This window comes from Callorhinchus milii, unplaced genomic scaffold (genome assembly GCF_018977255.1).
Source record: "Callorhinchus milii isolate IMCB2004 unplaced genomic scaffold, IMCB_Cmil_1.0 Scaffold2, whole genome shotgun sequence".
Taxonomy (NCBI): Eukaryota; Metazoa; Chordata; class Chondrichthyes; order Chimaeriformes; family Callorhinchidae; genus Callorhinchus; species Callorhinchus milii.
The window spans coordinates 13,042,616-13,057,782 of NW_024704743.1; the positions used below are offsets into that span (position 1 = coordinate 13,042,616).

At 41.6% G+C, this 15,167-nt stretch overlaps 1 protein-coding gene across 3 annotated transcripts in view; it reads right to left on the minus strand.

The window, feature by feature from the left end:
* The window catches only part of hivep1 (HIVEP zinc finger 1), a 132,561-nt gene that overhangs the window by 20,413 nt on the left and 96,981 nt on the right, over positions 1-15,167 (minus strand). For all 3 annotated transcript variants that reach the window (XM_042332396.1, XM_007906375.2, XM_007906378.2), the window contains 3 exons: positions 4,394-10,527; positions 1,196-1,332; positions 136-311 (listed from right to left, as the gene is read on the minus strand). In XM_042332396.1, coding sequence (XP_042188330.1) covers positions 136-311; positions 1,196-1,332; positions 4,394-10,527 — 6,447 coding nt within the window. The remainder of the gene's footprint in view (positions 1-135; positions 312-1,195; positions 1,333-4,393; positions 10,528-15,167) is intronic.

Sequence of the window (15,167 nt, forward strand, 5' to 3'; positions counted from 1 at the left end):
ATTTGAGGGCAGTGATTTCAAATGGCAGTTGAAAACATGAACATTGGGGACTGTACACAAGATGCATTTTCACACAATGTGCTAAGACTGGTTTGTCAAAATAATCATTCTTTTTACTGTAAAACACTCATGTACCTTTAGTTTTGAAGGAAAAGTTGCAGTAGTTGCAGTGGTAAGGCCGAAGGTCGGTGTGGGTACGAATGTGCTTTCTTAGCATACTGGGCTTTTTACAACGGATCCCACATTCCTCGCAAATGTACTTGCCCCTACCTCGTCCTCGAACATACACATACTCTTCGTTTGATTTATACCTTTTTGTAAAACAAAACGTTCTTTGTTATTTTAACTGTACATTTTCATTCCTCCTGGTCTTAAGAAAACATTTATAACAGGGTTCACCACATTTTAAAATGTGCTGTATTATGGAAAGAATGCATAGACAGAAAGGTCTATTTCACAGGTGCATTATTGTTTAAAAAAAGTTTGGTAAATCACGTTATCAAAATGGCTCAAAGCACTTAACAGGATTTTTCTATAAAATATAATGACTGTATCTATGTCAAGAAGCTATAAACTGTGCCAGGCTGACACCTTTGTAATTATGAGCACATGCAATTATTGCTGTCAAAGAACATCCCAGTTGAGTTATATAGTCTAGACTAGGTGAACAATTTCGTACCAAATTAGATATTTGTAAAAATTGTTACAAATCGGAGGTAATTTTGTGCTAGTGACCCAGACCTACTGGAACATGGGTGATATTGGGGCAATTTACACAAACAAAATACACAAGAGAGAAGGAAGTAAGATATTAGGGAGAGGAAATTAGGATGGTGGAGGCTCAAGTGGGTTAAGCACTCCAAAGCATTATTTTGACATAAAAGCAAGTTGCTGATGTTGCCGAGTATAAATACTAGTACGAATTAGTTGGGCCAAATAACCAATTTCGGTGTTGCATGAACCCAGCTACTATATTACTCATAATTCTTGGTAGACAAGAAGACCCGTCAGACTTCACAGCATTCTGAAATGACAAGTGTGTACTGTAATCAGATACATATAATACAGCTGAGAAACCACACAGTAACCAGAATAATATGAAACGTAATGTAATTACAGGAAGCACCATCACTGAGGTTTTGTGTTGAGTATATTCTACTGTAAAATAAAAAGAAGATTTTTGAAATGAACTTGCCCTCCATCGAAGATCCTGATTCGCCTTGGTTCACTTTTCATTGCAGAGTGTAATTTGTCAAGATCACCACCTTGTTGAGGCTCATGCGAGTCCTTACTGTTACTTTCATGAGGAGAAAGTGTTCGACCGACCAGTGCCTGTCCAAGACAAGTAATCAGAAATAATTGATATAAACAGAGATGGATGTCCATTATTTTTAATACTGTACCAATGTTTTTTAAAAATGGCTTTTATTTACCATTCAATCAGTATATTACAATATTCTTACTCAAATTCTAAGACATTTAGGAAATCCGATTTTAGACAATCCTTGCGACATCTCAAAGTACTTCACAGAATACACTGTAAAGTGAATTGAGTGTATATTTTGTGGGTGAAACGCGGCAGCTATTCGCGCATAGCAGTTTCCCACAAACAGTTGTGGATTGAAGTCACCAATTTATTATTATTTTGGTGATGTGCATGAAGAAATAAAATTACTGTTATTAGATAAAAGGTGCACTATCTTAGAAAGTATTGTTATGATAATTGTTTATATGTACCCAAACACATCCTTTCTAAAAACATTCACACTTAAATCTCAACATGACCAATACCTAAACATCTGATCTTCCATATAACCGCCTACATTTTGCACCTTCCCAGAACTGATCAGCAGTCAGATTACTGTCATTGACAGTAAATGTATACAATGAAGAAAGGTATGATTGACGGTCATTATTTTGGAGTTTAGTATCCTCAAGTCAAACCCCTACTGTATCTTGAGCCTTAGTTCAGTCTTAGCATTTGGGCAACAATACAGTTGGCTTTTATACTGAGATCACGACTCACATTTCTCTTCTCTGTCCTTAGGTTTGAGAGACAAGACTCATTTAACTGAACATGGCTTGTGCCCATCATTCTTATTATGATGTAACTTGAGAAGCGTACTTTATGGTAGATTATAATTTAATCATGTAATAAGAATGAAGGTTTATTAACAGCTCAGTGGCCCCAGATATGCAATAAAATCCCTTAGGAAGCAATGTACAAAGCAATAAAAGCCATGTTGGAAAACACCAAAGCCACAAACTGAGGCATTAGCACAGTAGAAAGAAGCTTTTGCCAAAATAATCAGCAGCCCTGGTATTTTATAGCTAAAGTAATCTGGTTTGAAGGCAAGAATTTTTCCCTGAAGGCTGCAAAAGTTCAAAATGTGTTCCTCGTCCCATCAGCTGAAAGAGAAGCTGTAGCGTGCAGCATTTCTCTGCTAAAGAACTAGGAATCTTTGGCAAATGATCAGCTGAGACATACAATGGAGTTTCTAAGCAGCTGCTCTCTGAAAGAGCAGATCTATTTAGCACTTTCCTCATCAATTGAACAAATTCACAAACCCTCCAACTACAACTCGTTTACCCACTGGCATAAAAGCTAATAAACCATAAACCATTGTACTGCATAAAAACAGCTCTGACATCAGTCGACTAATAATCATCTGCACACCATGCCTTGCTAAAGTCTACACCTCAATTTCTTCCATCAAAACCTTGGATGTCACCATAGATCTTGCCAGTTAATATGATTGGGTGAATCAGCCACTGACTCACTGTGCAGATAACAAAGCAAGAAATGCAATGAATTTCAAGAAGTAACCTTAAAAAAATGTATTTGAATGGATCAGACAAAAGGTTGCAAAGAAGATAGTTACAATCTCTCCAAGGAGTCACTACAATTGGCTGCTGCATTTCACCCACAAATAAACAGTCAATTCACTTTACAGTCATTCTGTGAAGAGCTTTGAGATGTCTAGAAGACGTGAAAAGCGCTACATCAAATATAAGGATTATTATTATTATAAATAGATCCATAAAAGGACAAAATGTTGGATTTCAAACAACTACATCAAAGGTTGATAGATAGCATATCAAAACCCCAAAAAGGTTGCAGGAACTATTCTGGCACCAGTAAATAAGATGTTTCCATTATACTGTAGCAATCTGAAGTGAAATTTGCTTTAGTGTCAAAGCTGAAACATGATTAATACACACTAACTGTACAAACAAACCAATAAATTCTTCCTTATGAGAGAAATAAATAGAAGCAAGGAAAATTGAAGAATTCGCATGATTTTTCTGGTCAAATGGTGACACGTGTGGAAACCCATCATCATGCTTAGAAGTATCCAAACCAAACTGAGTACCATGCGTTCCACCCATAAATAGAAATCCCCATGTATTGGAATGGAAGGAGGGACGCATTCTGCTTACTTAATTCTGGAGAGTATTAGGTGCAGACTGGCAAGAGCCAGGGTTTGGGGACCCCACCGTGTGCAATGAGGTACGACTGCAGCTGAACCAGCTAAAACCGCTTAGCTTCTCATTGATATCACTATCTAGCAAGCTTTCTCACTGCTTGTCCAGCTCAGACCACCCTATCCATTAGGGCTTTGGTTTGCAGGGTTAACAGGAGCTGAGTGGAATGAATCCCTGCCCTCAGTGACTGGTCTGCCCTTCAATACTGTGGATCCGTCTGGCTCAGGCACCGGACTACCAAGACTACCACAGAGAGTTGATTTGATTCTGACATTCCATTGCCAAGTGGAATGTCACCTTGGCGCCAGATCAGGTCCAAGGAGACCCCACTAACCCCCCACAGGAGGATTGAGCTGAGACAATTTTATGACATTACTTTTATGCCATAAAATATTTTATTATGCTTTAACAGCACACCAACACATCCCATTTAAAATCAAAGGGGGACAAACATTGGTGGGGGCGTGGGGGGGGGGGGGGGAAGAGATTTTGATTGTACTGCGTTTGGTACATTTACTGACCAACAGAGAATCATACAATACAAAATGGCATTTATTTAGAGCCTTTCACTTCGGGAGAACATCCCAATGTGCTGGTTGAAAAAGAAACATGATTAACAAAGAACCATGTTGGAAGCACCTGGCTGGAAATTAAATGTTTACATTAAAGAGAAAAGTGGCTACATAATGATTAATTAAAGTCATCATGATGTAATTAAAATACACTACTAACATCGGAATGAGGAAAATAAATATTTTTGGACAAATATTCTTGAATAAGTCTTAATGTGGAAATCAAAATAACTATGATATAGCGCTTTTTGGACTATCAGAAGATTAATTTAAATTATAGTTATTGCTGCTCTTTTGCATAAGTTATTGGCTAGAATTAAAATAATTGACAATACCTTGGACTTATCAGCTTTCCACTTGCTTGAAGGTACCAATATGCCAGAGCGAGACAGGGTTGTTTTTGCTTGGGTGTACGTTAGTTTCTTATTCTTTTGTTTCGAGCTGAGAAGACCAAGTACAACCTTTGTGGGCAGGCCTAATGGATTGAGATTGTTTGAGCTAATTGGCCAACTGGCATATGCGGAGGTCTTTTTGTCTGCCTGCTGTATATGTAAAGGCTTGCACTTTGTTAAATAACACCAACTGAAACTCGTTGAAGTCTTCAGAGTTGAAAGCGATGCACGTTGTACATTTCGTGTGCTTGTTATTGGAAAAGAAGCTCCCACCTTTGTCCTCTCCAAGTTACTCATTGGCTGAATTTGGTTGTTTTTATTAAATGGTAACTTATTACCTTGAATGTTAGTTGATGACTTCAACAAAGTGTTATTCAACTGTGGAGAAATGGAAGATATGGGTGCAGGTGATTTTTTAATAACGGTACACGAAGGGGAAGGAGAATGGCTTGAATGTTCGGATTTTAATGTCTCTCTTGAAATTACAGTTCTTTCCTGGCAGCTTGCAACTGCTGAAACCTCCTGGTTGGACTTTGTTGGTGAGCTATTAAACTCTGAAGTCTCAGGATAGTACTGTGGAGTACCTTCCTGATCAACAGGCAATGGAACATCCACCTGATCTGTGGTGCAAACTTGCCTCACCAACGTAGGCTTCTTGTGCTTATTGGAGTCAAAAGATACCATGCAGTGTAACTGAATGGATGTAAGATTACTATTGCTTACAGATCCATTTTCATCCTTGGCTCTTTTTTGTTGATTTTCCATCGCAATGTCCAAGCTGTTAGCTGGTGACAGCATGCGTTTACTTGATACTGTAGTTTCCTGGTGTGCAAGGAGTTCATCTGATAAAATCTTTTTAGTATAATTCTGTGAGACAATGTGAACAGGTGAATTTCTGCTTTCACTTTGTGAATTGCAGTTTTCAGGAACAGCAGACATTTTTATTTTAGAGGTTACTTCACTTTCATGGAGTTCTGGATAATCCTTTGCTGTTGTAAGCATCTCCTTATCCCTGGTTGAATTGTCAAGATCACAAATAACTGGAGATAGCTGGCTGGATTGGTCTGGTGTTAGTAAAATCTGTGGCAGCGTTGTAAACGTACCAATGTTATAAACAGACTTATTACTGCCAACAGGCACGACAAGAGAAGCTAGAGGTTGTATATTGCTAGGTGATTGGGCTGTAATTACTTGCTGAACCTGTGGTACCAAATACAAATTTGAAACAATTTCAAGTGACTTTGTGGAAACACTTGAAGTCAGCCCACTTGCTTCAATAGTAACAGGGATTGGAAGAGAAATTATTGGCAATTGAGGTGCAGCACTGGGAAGCAAACAGGGTTGGCATGGGTGCAGTTGGTATTTGGGAGCAAATCTATTATCTTGAGGCTCAGAAGACTGTGATATACGTTGACCTAAAGTATTTTGGGCTAAATGACCTGGCATTACATTTGCAAGCAATATGTTTGTGTTTTCGTGCGGGAGCTGACTTTGGATGGGCCTCTGAACACTGCCAGGTAGTCCCTCAGGCGGTTGAATATGAATTAGATTGTTCACGCTTACATCTTGTGCGGAAGACATGGATTCATGCTGTGTCGTGTGCTGAACTTGCAACGCGCAAGATAATGGATGCTGGGAAGTTAAAAAGGACACAGGCCTATGAGCTAAAGGACCTTTGAGATGGGGCACAGCAGAAATCTGCACAGAGAGATTTTGTTGAAATAAGTTGGAAGACACAACTTGAGGTTGAGAAGTTTCTGGCCCAATGCTTAAAGACATTTGTCGCACAAGAGGCCCTCTTCTTCTTTCAATGAGAGGTACAGATTCACATGTTTCTATTGGAGAAGAAATCAATGGTGAAACCATTTCCATAGGAACTACAGGCGACACAGACCTTGTTGGGGATATACTACCACAATCAAATGACTTGCTGCGAATTCCTGCAATGGCCTCCATAGAATGTTGCAAAGAACTACTTTGTTCAGATGCAGCGCGTCTCATTTCTCTGTAGTGCGAGCTGGGCACAACAAGTGTATTCGTGCCACCAGGCAGTGTAAGAAACTCAGATGATTTATTGATTGCTTCTGCCTTTGAAGGACTCTCGATCCTTGGAGCATCATCCCGATCAAAGGAAGCTGATAAACTAGAGCAACGAGACAAACTGCTATCCCGACTGAGGCTTCTCGACAGTGTAGAATCAAAGCTCGATTCACCAGATGAATGTTCCATTTCAGCTAAGCGTATCCTTTTCTTCTTCGGTGGGAGTTTCTCGGTTGGTAGCTTGGAAAGTGTCTCACTTCGCTGAGGCCAGTGAAATGTTTCAGTCCCTTTTTCTTGATCATTTCCTTGGGGTTCCTGCAATCGGTCTGGTTCTTCTGTAACCAAGATTTCAGGAACTTGAATGTTACGTTGACGGACTAGACGGGATTGCTGTAAGGGATTATTAATATCAGCAGGCGCCATTCGCAAAGTTTCATGCATTTCTACTCTTGTCGCAGATGTTTCAAGTTGTTGAGCAGATGCAAGTTGAGGGAGGTGAATTTCTTCTTTACCCTCACCCACAAATATAGCAGGCTGCTTAATTTTGTCATTGAGATCCTTTTCTTGTAAAGGAACAGGAGAAATTCTATCAATGGATTCAGCATTCTCAAAGGAACTGGTTCTGCTCAAGGAGTTTGTATGTTGAATTACAGACACCCCACTGCTCGTCCTACTTGACTCTCCTCTCTCTTTTAATGGACTGTGAACCGATTGGATTGGAATTTCGCTGCTAAAAGACAGTGCAGCCTCCAGAGAGTGTTCTGCATTGCTTATGTGAAAAGGTACATTTTTCGCATTGATGCTGTTTGTTTGTGGAATACTGGCAATTGCATTGCTCCCTTTGGATATAACAGCCTTAGCAGCAACTGGATGTGTAGAAGGCTTCTTATTTACCGCTTTATCTCTGGTACATTCACTGGATACCACCTCATCATCATCACCAATGCTTCTAATTTTTCTTCTTTTCCTCACCTGCAGTGGTTGCTCCAGAACCCCCTTTGGCCCCATGACTCTGTAATGCAGTATTTGGGGCTGTGTGCTACGTGACGCAGTTTCCTGTTCTGAATCTTTTGAGACTGTTGGCTTGCTTTTTGGCCCATGGAGTTCTGAACAGTAGAATTTCTTGTGATTTTCGAAGTTCTCTAGCTTTCTGTATCGGTTTCTACAAGTCTCGCACTCGTACATTGACCCTCGGCCTTGCGACTTCTTCATCTTTTCCTGTGTGGGAAATGTGTGCTCAAATGATTTGCTCCTGGGCATCAAAATGTCTGCCAGGTTACGTCTATGATAGTTTTCATCCATAGAACACACCGATGCAAAACTCTGCCCATCACTGATTGATGAATCCTCAACTGCAGTTTGCCTGACCAGGGTTCGCGGATGGGCAGCTTGAAGGGATTTAGATGGGCCAAGAACAAACACATCATCACTGAATGAACCTCCAATTTTATCATCGAATGAATGGCTCTCGCGCAGTGGGTGGGCTGCAGGCATTGTACTGGTCCGTATAGTGGAGTACCCTGGAGTAGCAGGCATTGAATTACTTCTTGTAATTGGTAAGCAGTCAAGAGAAGGAAACTGAGGAGGAACCGATAGAAGAAAAACTTGCTTTGATTTGTCAGTGGGCGTAAAGGGGGACTTTGGTATATCAGAACTGGAGCTTGTTCGCCTTCCAGAATGAAGTGGCCGTAAATCAAATTGAAAGGAATCTTTAAATGTATATGGTTTGGGTGAATCTATACTCCCTCTCCTTGAAAGAGAGGTTCTTCTTGGTTTCACACTATCCAGCTGCTTATCATCTACTACAGCTTCATTGTCTGATATCAACTTGGAAATGCGCTCCTCAAGGGTTTTTGTTGCTGCTGAAATGCGGACAGGAGCAGACAACACTGATGCTTTTTCAGGTGAGCTCAAATACAAAACGGTGGATATGACATGGCTGCTATGAGGTGGACAAGGAAGGATGTTCTTACCAGGATCCATGTCAGTGGTGGCTATCAGCTTTTGGAAAGGACTTATTGGGCTCATTTGCTGATCTGCACTCTCAGAACGCGAGAAGTACCCAGAATCTGTGCTGCCTAAACTTCGAGGGCTTAAATGATGCTTCACTTGCTGTTGCTGAGAAAAGTCGGTAGCTTGCTGCCTCTGAAGCTGTGCATGTCCCATAATCAGCTGAGGTTCATGTTCTTCTTGATGACTCATCCTTATCTGTTCCTTATCTTCATGATCTAGTTTCTGAATTGGTGAAGTCAAGGTTGAGATAGACCTAATCCTTGCAGTCTGTGGATCAGTTTCCTGTTGTGCAGTTGCTCGTTCTGGGGATACGGTCGTCACCTTTGGGCTATCAGCCCTTCGGGGGGAAACAGTCACAGGATACACAACTACTTTCGGTAAAGCTGTCGTTACTTTAGACTCGCAGGATTTCTGTGGTGGGACTGATTCACCAATCTCGCAATCAAAGGTTTGATTTGCCAGTTTGTCTGATGACATGAAATTTACAGGGTCCACATATTTTTCAGAATACAACATATTGCTAGATACTTGTGCAGGCTCTGATTCAAAGTGCTTCTGTTCAAACAATCTTTCTTCAGATGTGGATTCATCATCACTCTCACCACTTTCTTCTACATCTGAGTGAGTATTAAGTGCTCGGTCAGATTCCTGGGACAGCGATGCACCACTGCTCTCGGATCTCAAAACCAAACCAAGTTTGATAGCATGTGCATGGGACTTTTTGTGCTTATATAAATTGCTTTTAGTCTTAAATGAAAATCCACATGTAATACAAGGGTAGGGTCGTTCACCTGTATGGGATCGAATGTGTTTTTGCAGGACACTAGGTTTTGCACAAGCTCGATTACAATACTCGCAAATGTATTTCCCTTGCTTTTTAGGCTTCTGGTCTTTAAGCAAGATATCAGACATTTGGTTATAACCAGGTGCTACCTGAACACAGTTAGGTGGATTAGCTGCTATAGATTGTTTTGGATAACCCAAAAGTTGACTTTGAGGCAGACCGTGTGGCATGACAGAGGCCTGAGGATGACCTAATGGCGTCACTGTTAAATTGTACGTCGATTGATAATAGTGCTTTTCTTGGCTATGCTGGTGTGATGGTGATCCATTGAACCTTTGCGATAAGGCATGGTGTTGATTTTGTTGTGCAGCCGGTGAAACAAATCGGGTTTGCTGGTAGTGTACATATGACGAAGGCTGAACCTGTGCTTGTTCTCTATTCCCTGATTTGGGCACAATCTGAGTAACATTACAATAATCCTGTGATCCTGTGCCAAATTCAGACTTGATCACTGAAGTCTGCTTTAGAACCTGTGAGGTTATTGTTGAGATTCCAGTGGACTCTCCTTGGGTTCCAATAGTGGCATTCGATTTTCTTGAACCCTCTGCAATTAGTGAGGATTTCCTACTTGAAAGAGTCTTTAGTTCAGGTTCCATAGCTTTCAATAAGACATCAAAAGCAGTACTTGCATATGAGGGAGAAATCCCGTGTGTACTGCAAGTATTGTTCTCAGGTTTAATGATCCAATGTTCACGAAACAGAGATAAATGATCAAGCTGATGTTGCGGTCGCTCTTTTGATAATGCGTGAATTTTATCTATTCCTGGTGATTTCACTTTAACATCCCTTTCAAGTTGTTGAGCTCTCCAATTTGGAGGTCTGCTACATGAATCAATTGAGTGCTGCGTTGCTTCAATCCTCCCCTTCTGCATTGATCTGCCTGGTTTGGTTTTCTCAAAATTTTGATTTAGCCCTTGTGAATGTTCTTGCTGAGACTCTCTTTCAGTCTCCACTCCTCCATTTTGCACAAACAAGTGGTCTTTCTTTAAAAGTTCAGAAGCAACTGAAGAATCACTAAACAAAACTGCTGCTTCCAAATTCTCCCTATCATTGCGAGACTTTGCGAGTGTTTTCACAGGAGACCTGGGGATTTTCTTCAGAATGTTTTCAGCCACAATCTTCTTCCTCTTTATACCTTTGACTGTATTTGCTTTTCTTTTGCCTTTCGAGTCATGAAATTCTGTGGAAACATTTAATTCAAGATAATTAGTGCCTCTATATAGCAGTAATGAAGCTGTTACATACATAAGCCTCAGCCTGACTCAGTTGGTAGCACTCTCGCCTCTGAGTCAGAATGTTGTGGGTTTAAGCCCCACATTGGGACTTAAATTCAGCCTATGCTGACACTCCAATGCAGTGAGAATGCTGCATTGTTAGAGATGCAGTCCTTCAGATAAGTCCTTAAACCAAGGTCCTGTCTGCCTGATCAGGTGGACATAAATTCAAAGAGATGGGAGTTTGTCCTGGCCAACAACCATCCAAATAACAAATTGGTTAATAATTCACTTCATGGCTGTTTGTGGGATACTGCTATGTGCAAATTGGCTGCCACATTCCCCCACAAATTACACAATCACTGCACTTTACAGTATATCCCCTCAAGCACTTTGGGATGTCCTCCTGACTTGAAAGGCACTATACTAAATGCAAAGACTACTATTAATATAAATCCTTTGCTTTATTTCACTTTCAAGCTATAATTCTTTATGTAAGAGTTATATAACAAATAGAAAGACTGTACATAAGGTTTATATAAATGTTTAAAGATAACAGAACTATCCATGTGTTTTTGCATTATTGATTTTGTTAAAAATGACTTACAATTCCCAGCCTGGATTAGTTTTTTTTAAACTATAAAAGGATAAAAGAAATATTATATCTCCTGCTCAATGTAAAAATCAGACAGGTCACATTTTGTTATGAATAGCTAAATACAGGGTTCCAAAAAGTCATGATGACTACCGCATTATTTAAAAATATCCCCAAAATATCTTTTTTTAAAAGACGTATTACACATCGTAATGGTATCACGGCTTTTTGATCACCCTGTAAATTCAGAAGGAAAGATCTTGCCTTTTTATAGTGCCTGATTGCATTCAAATGTTTTAAAGCAATCCATAAGTAATGTCTTGTCATGTGTTTTGACTGTTTTTATAGACAAAATGGGTAAAATGACCAGTTATTTTGGAGGAATGTTGGCTGAGACACTGGGATTCATTATTTTCCTTTTTTGGATGGAATCTTTAACATCCAGATGTTGCTTACTCTCTGTCCTGATGTTGCACTCTTGTCCTCCTGCTTCGCCAGGGATTAAGCTAACCTGCAAGCACTTTTTGACAGTGCAAATCAAGTACAATAATCTATTATCACATTGCAAAATTATGCCCAGGGAAGGTAAGGTTTTTTTTAGTGTACATGTGTATCAGAAAGAGAGTAAATAAGGCAGTTCAAACAATTTAGCTTTGTTCATTTACATGTGCCACCTGCAGGCGGAGCACTTCTGTTAAATGAGTGCTATTTGTTGGAACAGTGTGGCTGATCGGATAAATTATCAATTCACAATCAGAGCAAACACTAGCGCTTGTACAAGAGAAATTCTGATCTGTGTAGTCGGACTGGCGTCTAAATCAATTAAAATATTAATTTAGGTTTTAGCAATTGAAAATCGGACCAAAGATGTTCACAGTTGAAATACTGGACGCTGATAAATTAGGATCTAAGATTTAATGCCACAATAAACTACTAAATTTCATTCACTTTGCAACACCTGTCACTTTCTGATATTTCCCAGAAGAATAGATTGGACGCCTCATATGCTTGTAACTGGATTCATCATTTAAAAGGTACCTACGCCCACGCTATCTGTCAAATATTGCATTTCAGAGGACCAATTACTATGGAGTAATATAATAAGTTTTCTGTGCAGCAGCTGAAAACATTTCAACATTGCTCTAAATGTTTTTTTAGCTTCCAGTAAATAGACTTGGCTGTCGAGCCCAACCAATTTTTCCTGGAAGCAAAATGTTTTGCTCATATACTGGAAGTTACATGTCTGGAAACAGTCACTGTACTGGACAATCTTGGAGGCCAAAGACAACTCCAGGCTCCTTTTCTCCATCACCAACCGGCTCCTCCGCCCACCCTCTCACTCCTCGCCCAATCACACCTCTCACACCAACTGCGAGGCGATGCTGGACTTGCTCAATAACAACAAGAAGATTACATTTGTATAGTGCCTTTCTCGTCGGGAGGATATCCCAAGGCACTGGACAGCGTACAGCATTTCAGATCCGAGCTGGGATTGGGGGGGAAGGGAGGGGAGGGGAAGTGGGGTGGCTGATGGCATGGTCCTCAAAACCGAAGTCGAGGAGATCCGCTCAGCTGCCTATGCCCTTCCGATCACTACCCCCTCCCCATCTCTCCCTCACACCCTGGCCTCTACCCATCCCTCCATCCACACCTTCGAAACTGTCTCCCTCTCTCACCACCACTATAACCTGCATGAAACCAACCAGCTGCTCCCTCAACCCCAGCCCCACCCCTCTCCTTACCTCCCAGTTCCACCTCCTTGCCCCTCTACTCACAGACATCATAAACCTCTCCCTGTCCACTGGCACCCCTTTAAAAACGGCTGTCATCATTTTCCTTAAAAATCCTCCCTGGATTCATCCCTGCCCTCAAATTACCGCCCCATCTCCAACCTCCCTTTTCTCTCCAAGGTCCTGGAATGAGTCGTTGCTTCCCAGCTTCCTCTCTCGCCACTCACTTCACGAACCCCTCCAATCAGGTTTTTGTGTTGCCCACAGTACAGAAACAGCTTTGGTCAAAGTGGCAAATGATATTTTATCCATCCGCGACCAGATTTCCCTCTGCCTCCTTGTACTCCTTGACTGAATTCGATACCGTTGACCACTCCATCCTCCTCCACCACCTCTCCTCAAGCATCATGGTTCTGTCCTTCTGATGAAGGGTTGTGGACCCAAAACGTTGACTCACTTTGCTTTCTCCATAGATGCTGCCTGACCGGCTGAGTGTTCCCAGCGACTTCTGTTTTTGTTTCAGATTTCCAGCATCTGCAGTATTTTGTGTTTTGTTACGGTTTTGTCCTTGGCTGGTTCAGAATGTACCTCTCACACCTTCTCCATGTCATCTCCACAAATGGTTTCTCCTCCAGCCCCCGCATCGTCTTGTGTGGCGTTCCTCAGGGCTCTGTCCTTGGTCCCCTCCTCTTTAATATCTATATGCTCCCTCTTGGTGACATCATACACAGACATGGAGGTCAGCTTCCACATGTATGCGGATGACACCCAACTCTATCTCTCTGCCTCCACCCTTGACTCCAGGACCACTGCTGTCCTGACAGAATGTCTGTCAGACATCAAGTCCTGGATGAGAGCTAACCTTCTTCAATTGAACATTAGCAAGACCGAGGCTCTCCTGATTGGCTCCCGTCAGCACCTCCACACCTCAGGCGCTGAAAGCATCACCATCCATGGTTGTACACTCCACCTTACTAAGCCAGACCGGAACCTTGGCATCTTGGTTGATCCTCAACTATCCTTTCTACCCCACATCCATGCCATGACCCGCTCTGCCTTCTCCCCACCTCCGCAACATCGCCCGGCTCCGCCAGTGTCTCACACCACAAGCCACTTAAACCCTCATACATGCATTCATAACATCCAGGCTCGACTATGCAAACACCTTGCTTGTCGGCCTCCCCAATTCCGCCCTCCAATGGCTGCAGAGCATCCAGAACTCGCACCAGGCTCCGTGACCCTATCAAACCCATCCTTGCCCGACTCCACTGCCTTCCCATCACACAGATACAATTCAAGATCCTGGTCTTCACCTTCAAAGCCCTCCATGACCTTGCTCCCCCATATCCCTGCGACCTCCTAACCCCATACCAACCTGCCTGCTCCCTCCACTCAGCGGGCTCCAGCCTGCTTCATGACCCTCTCCTCGCCTGCCTCAACATTGGCGGGAGGGCCTTCAGTCACTCTGCCCCCACACTCTGGAACTCCATCCCGCGGTGCCTCCACCTCGCCTCCTCCCTTGCCTCCTTCAATACCCACCTCAACACCCTCCTCTTCGACAGTGCCTTTGATCACCCTCCTTCCCCCCCTGCCCTCCACTCTCGCTGATCCCAACCCCCAGCTTGGGTCCAAAACATTGATTATCCAGTGCCCTGGGACATCCTCCCAACGTGTAAGGTGCTATACAAATGTAATTTGGTTGTTGTTGTTAAGAATTAATGATAAAACCATTCCTGAAATGAAGGGCTTTCTTCTAATTTCATGAAGCATTTACGAACATAAACATTGTCAACTGCTTCTGGCACACATCTGTTCCTGAAGTATTTTAGTGTACTATAGACTACAAATTGAAAATTAAAACTACAATTTAAGTACACTGTATATTAAGATGCACAGGTTTTGTTAAATGCTCAAAGGTGCATTCATTTTAACATTATTTTTGATAGCTAACAATTACATAATTCACTTTAATGTCAACAGACATAAAGCCAGGCTCAAGGATTTTTCCCTTTTTTGTATACCATGGCAGCCAAAATAAATCAGAGGAGTGGTTGACACACAAAGCATTGCTCTTTGCTACACGTATTGAGACATAAAGATAGTTTTAAGCGCTTTCCCCTTACTTATATACTGTAGCAACAAAAATAAACCACAGCAATGGTTAATATACAACAATATTACTGTTCACTGCATGTATTAAGTCCTATGGGCTTTTCCTTTATAAATAAGAAATTGCAGCAATGGGTAACATATGAAACGAACAAAACCACTGTTAGTTTAT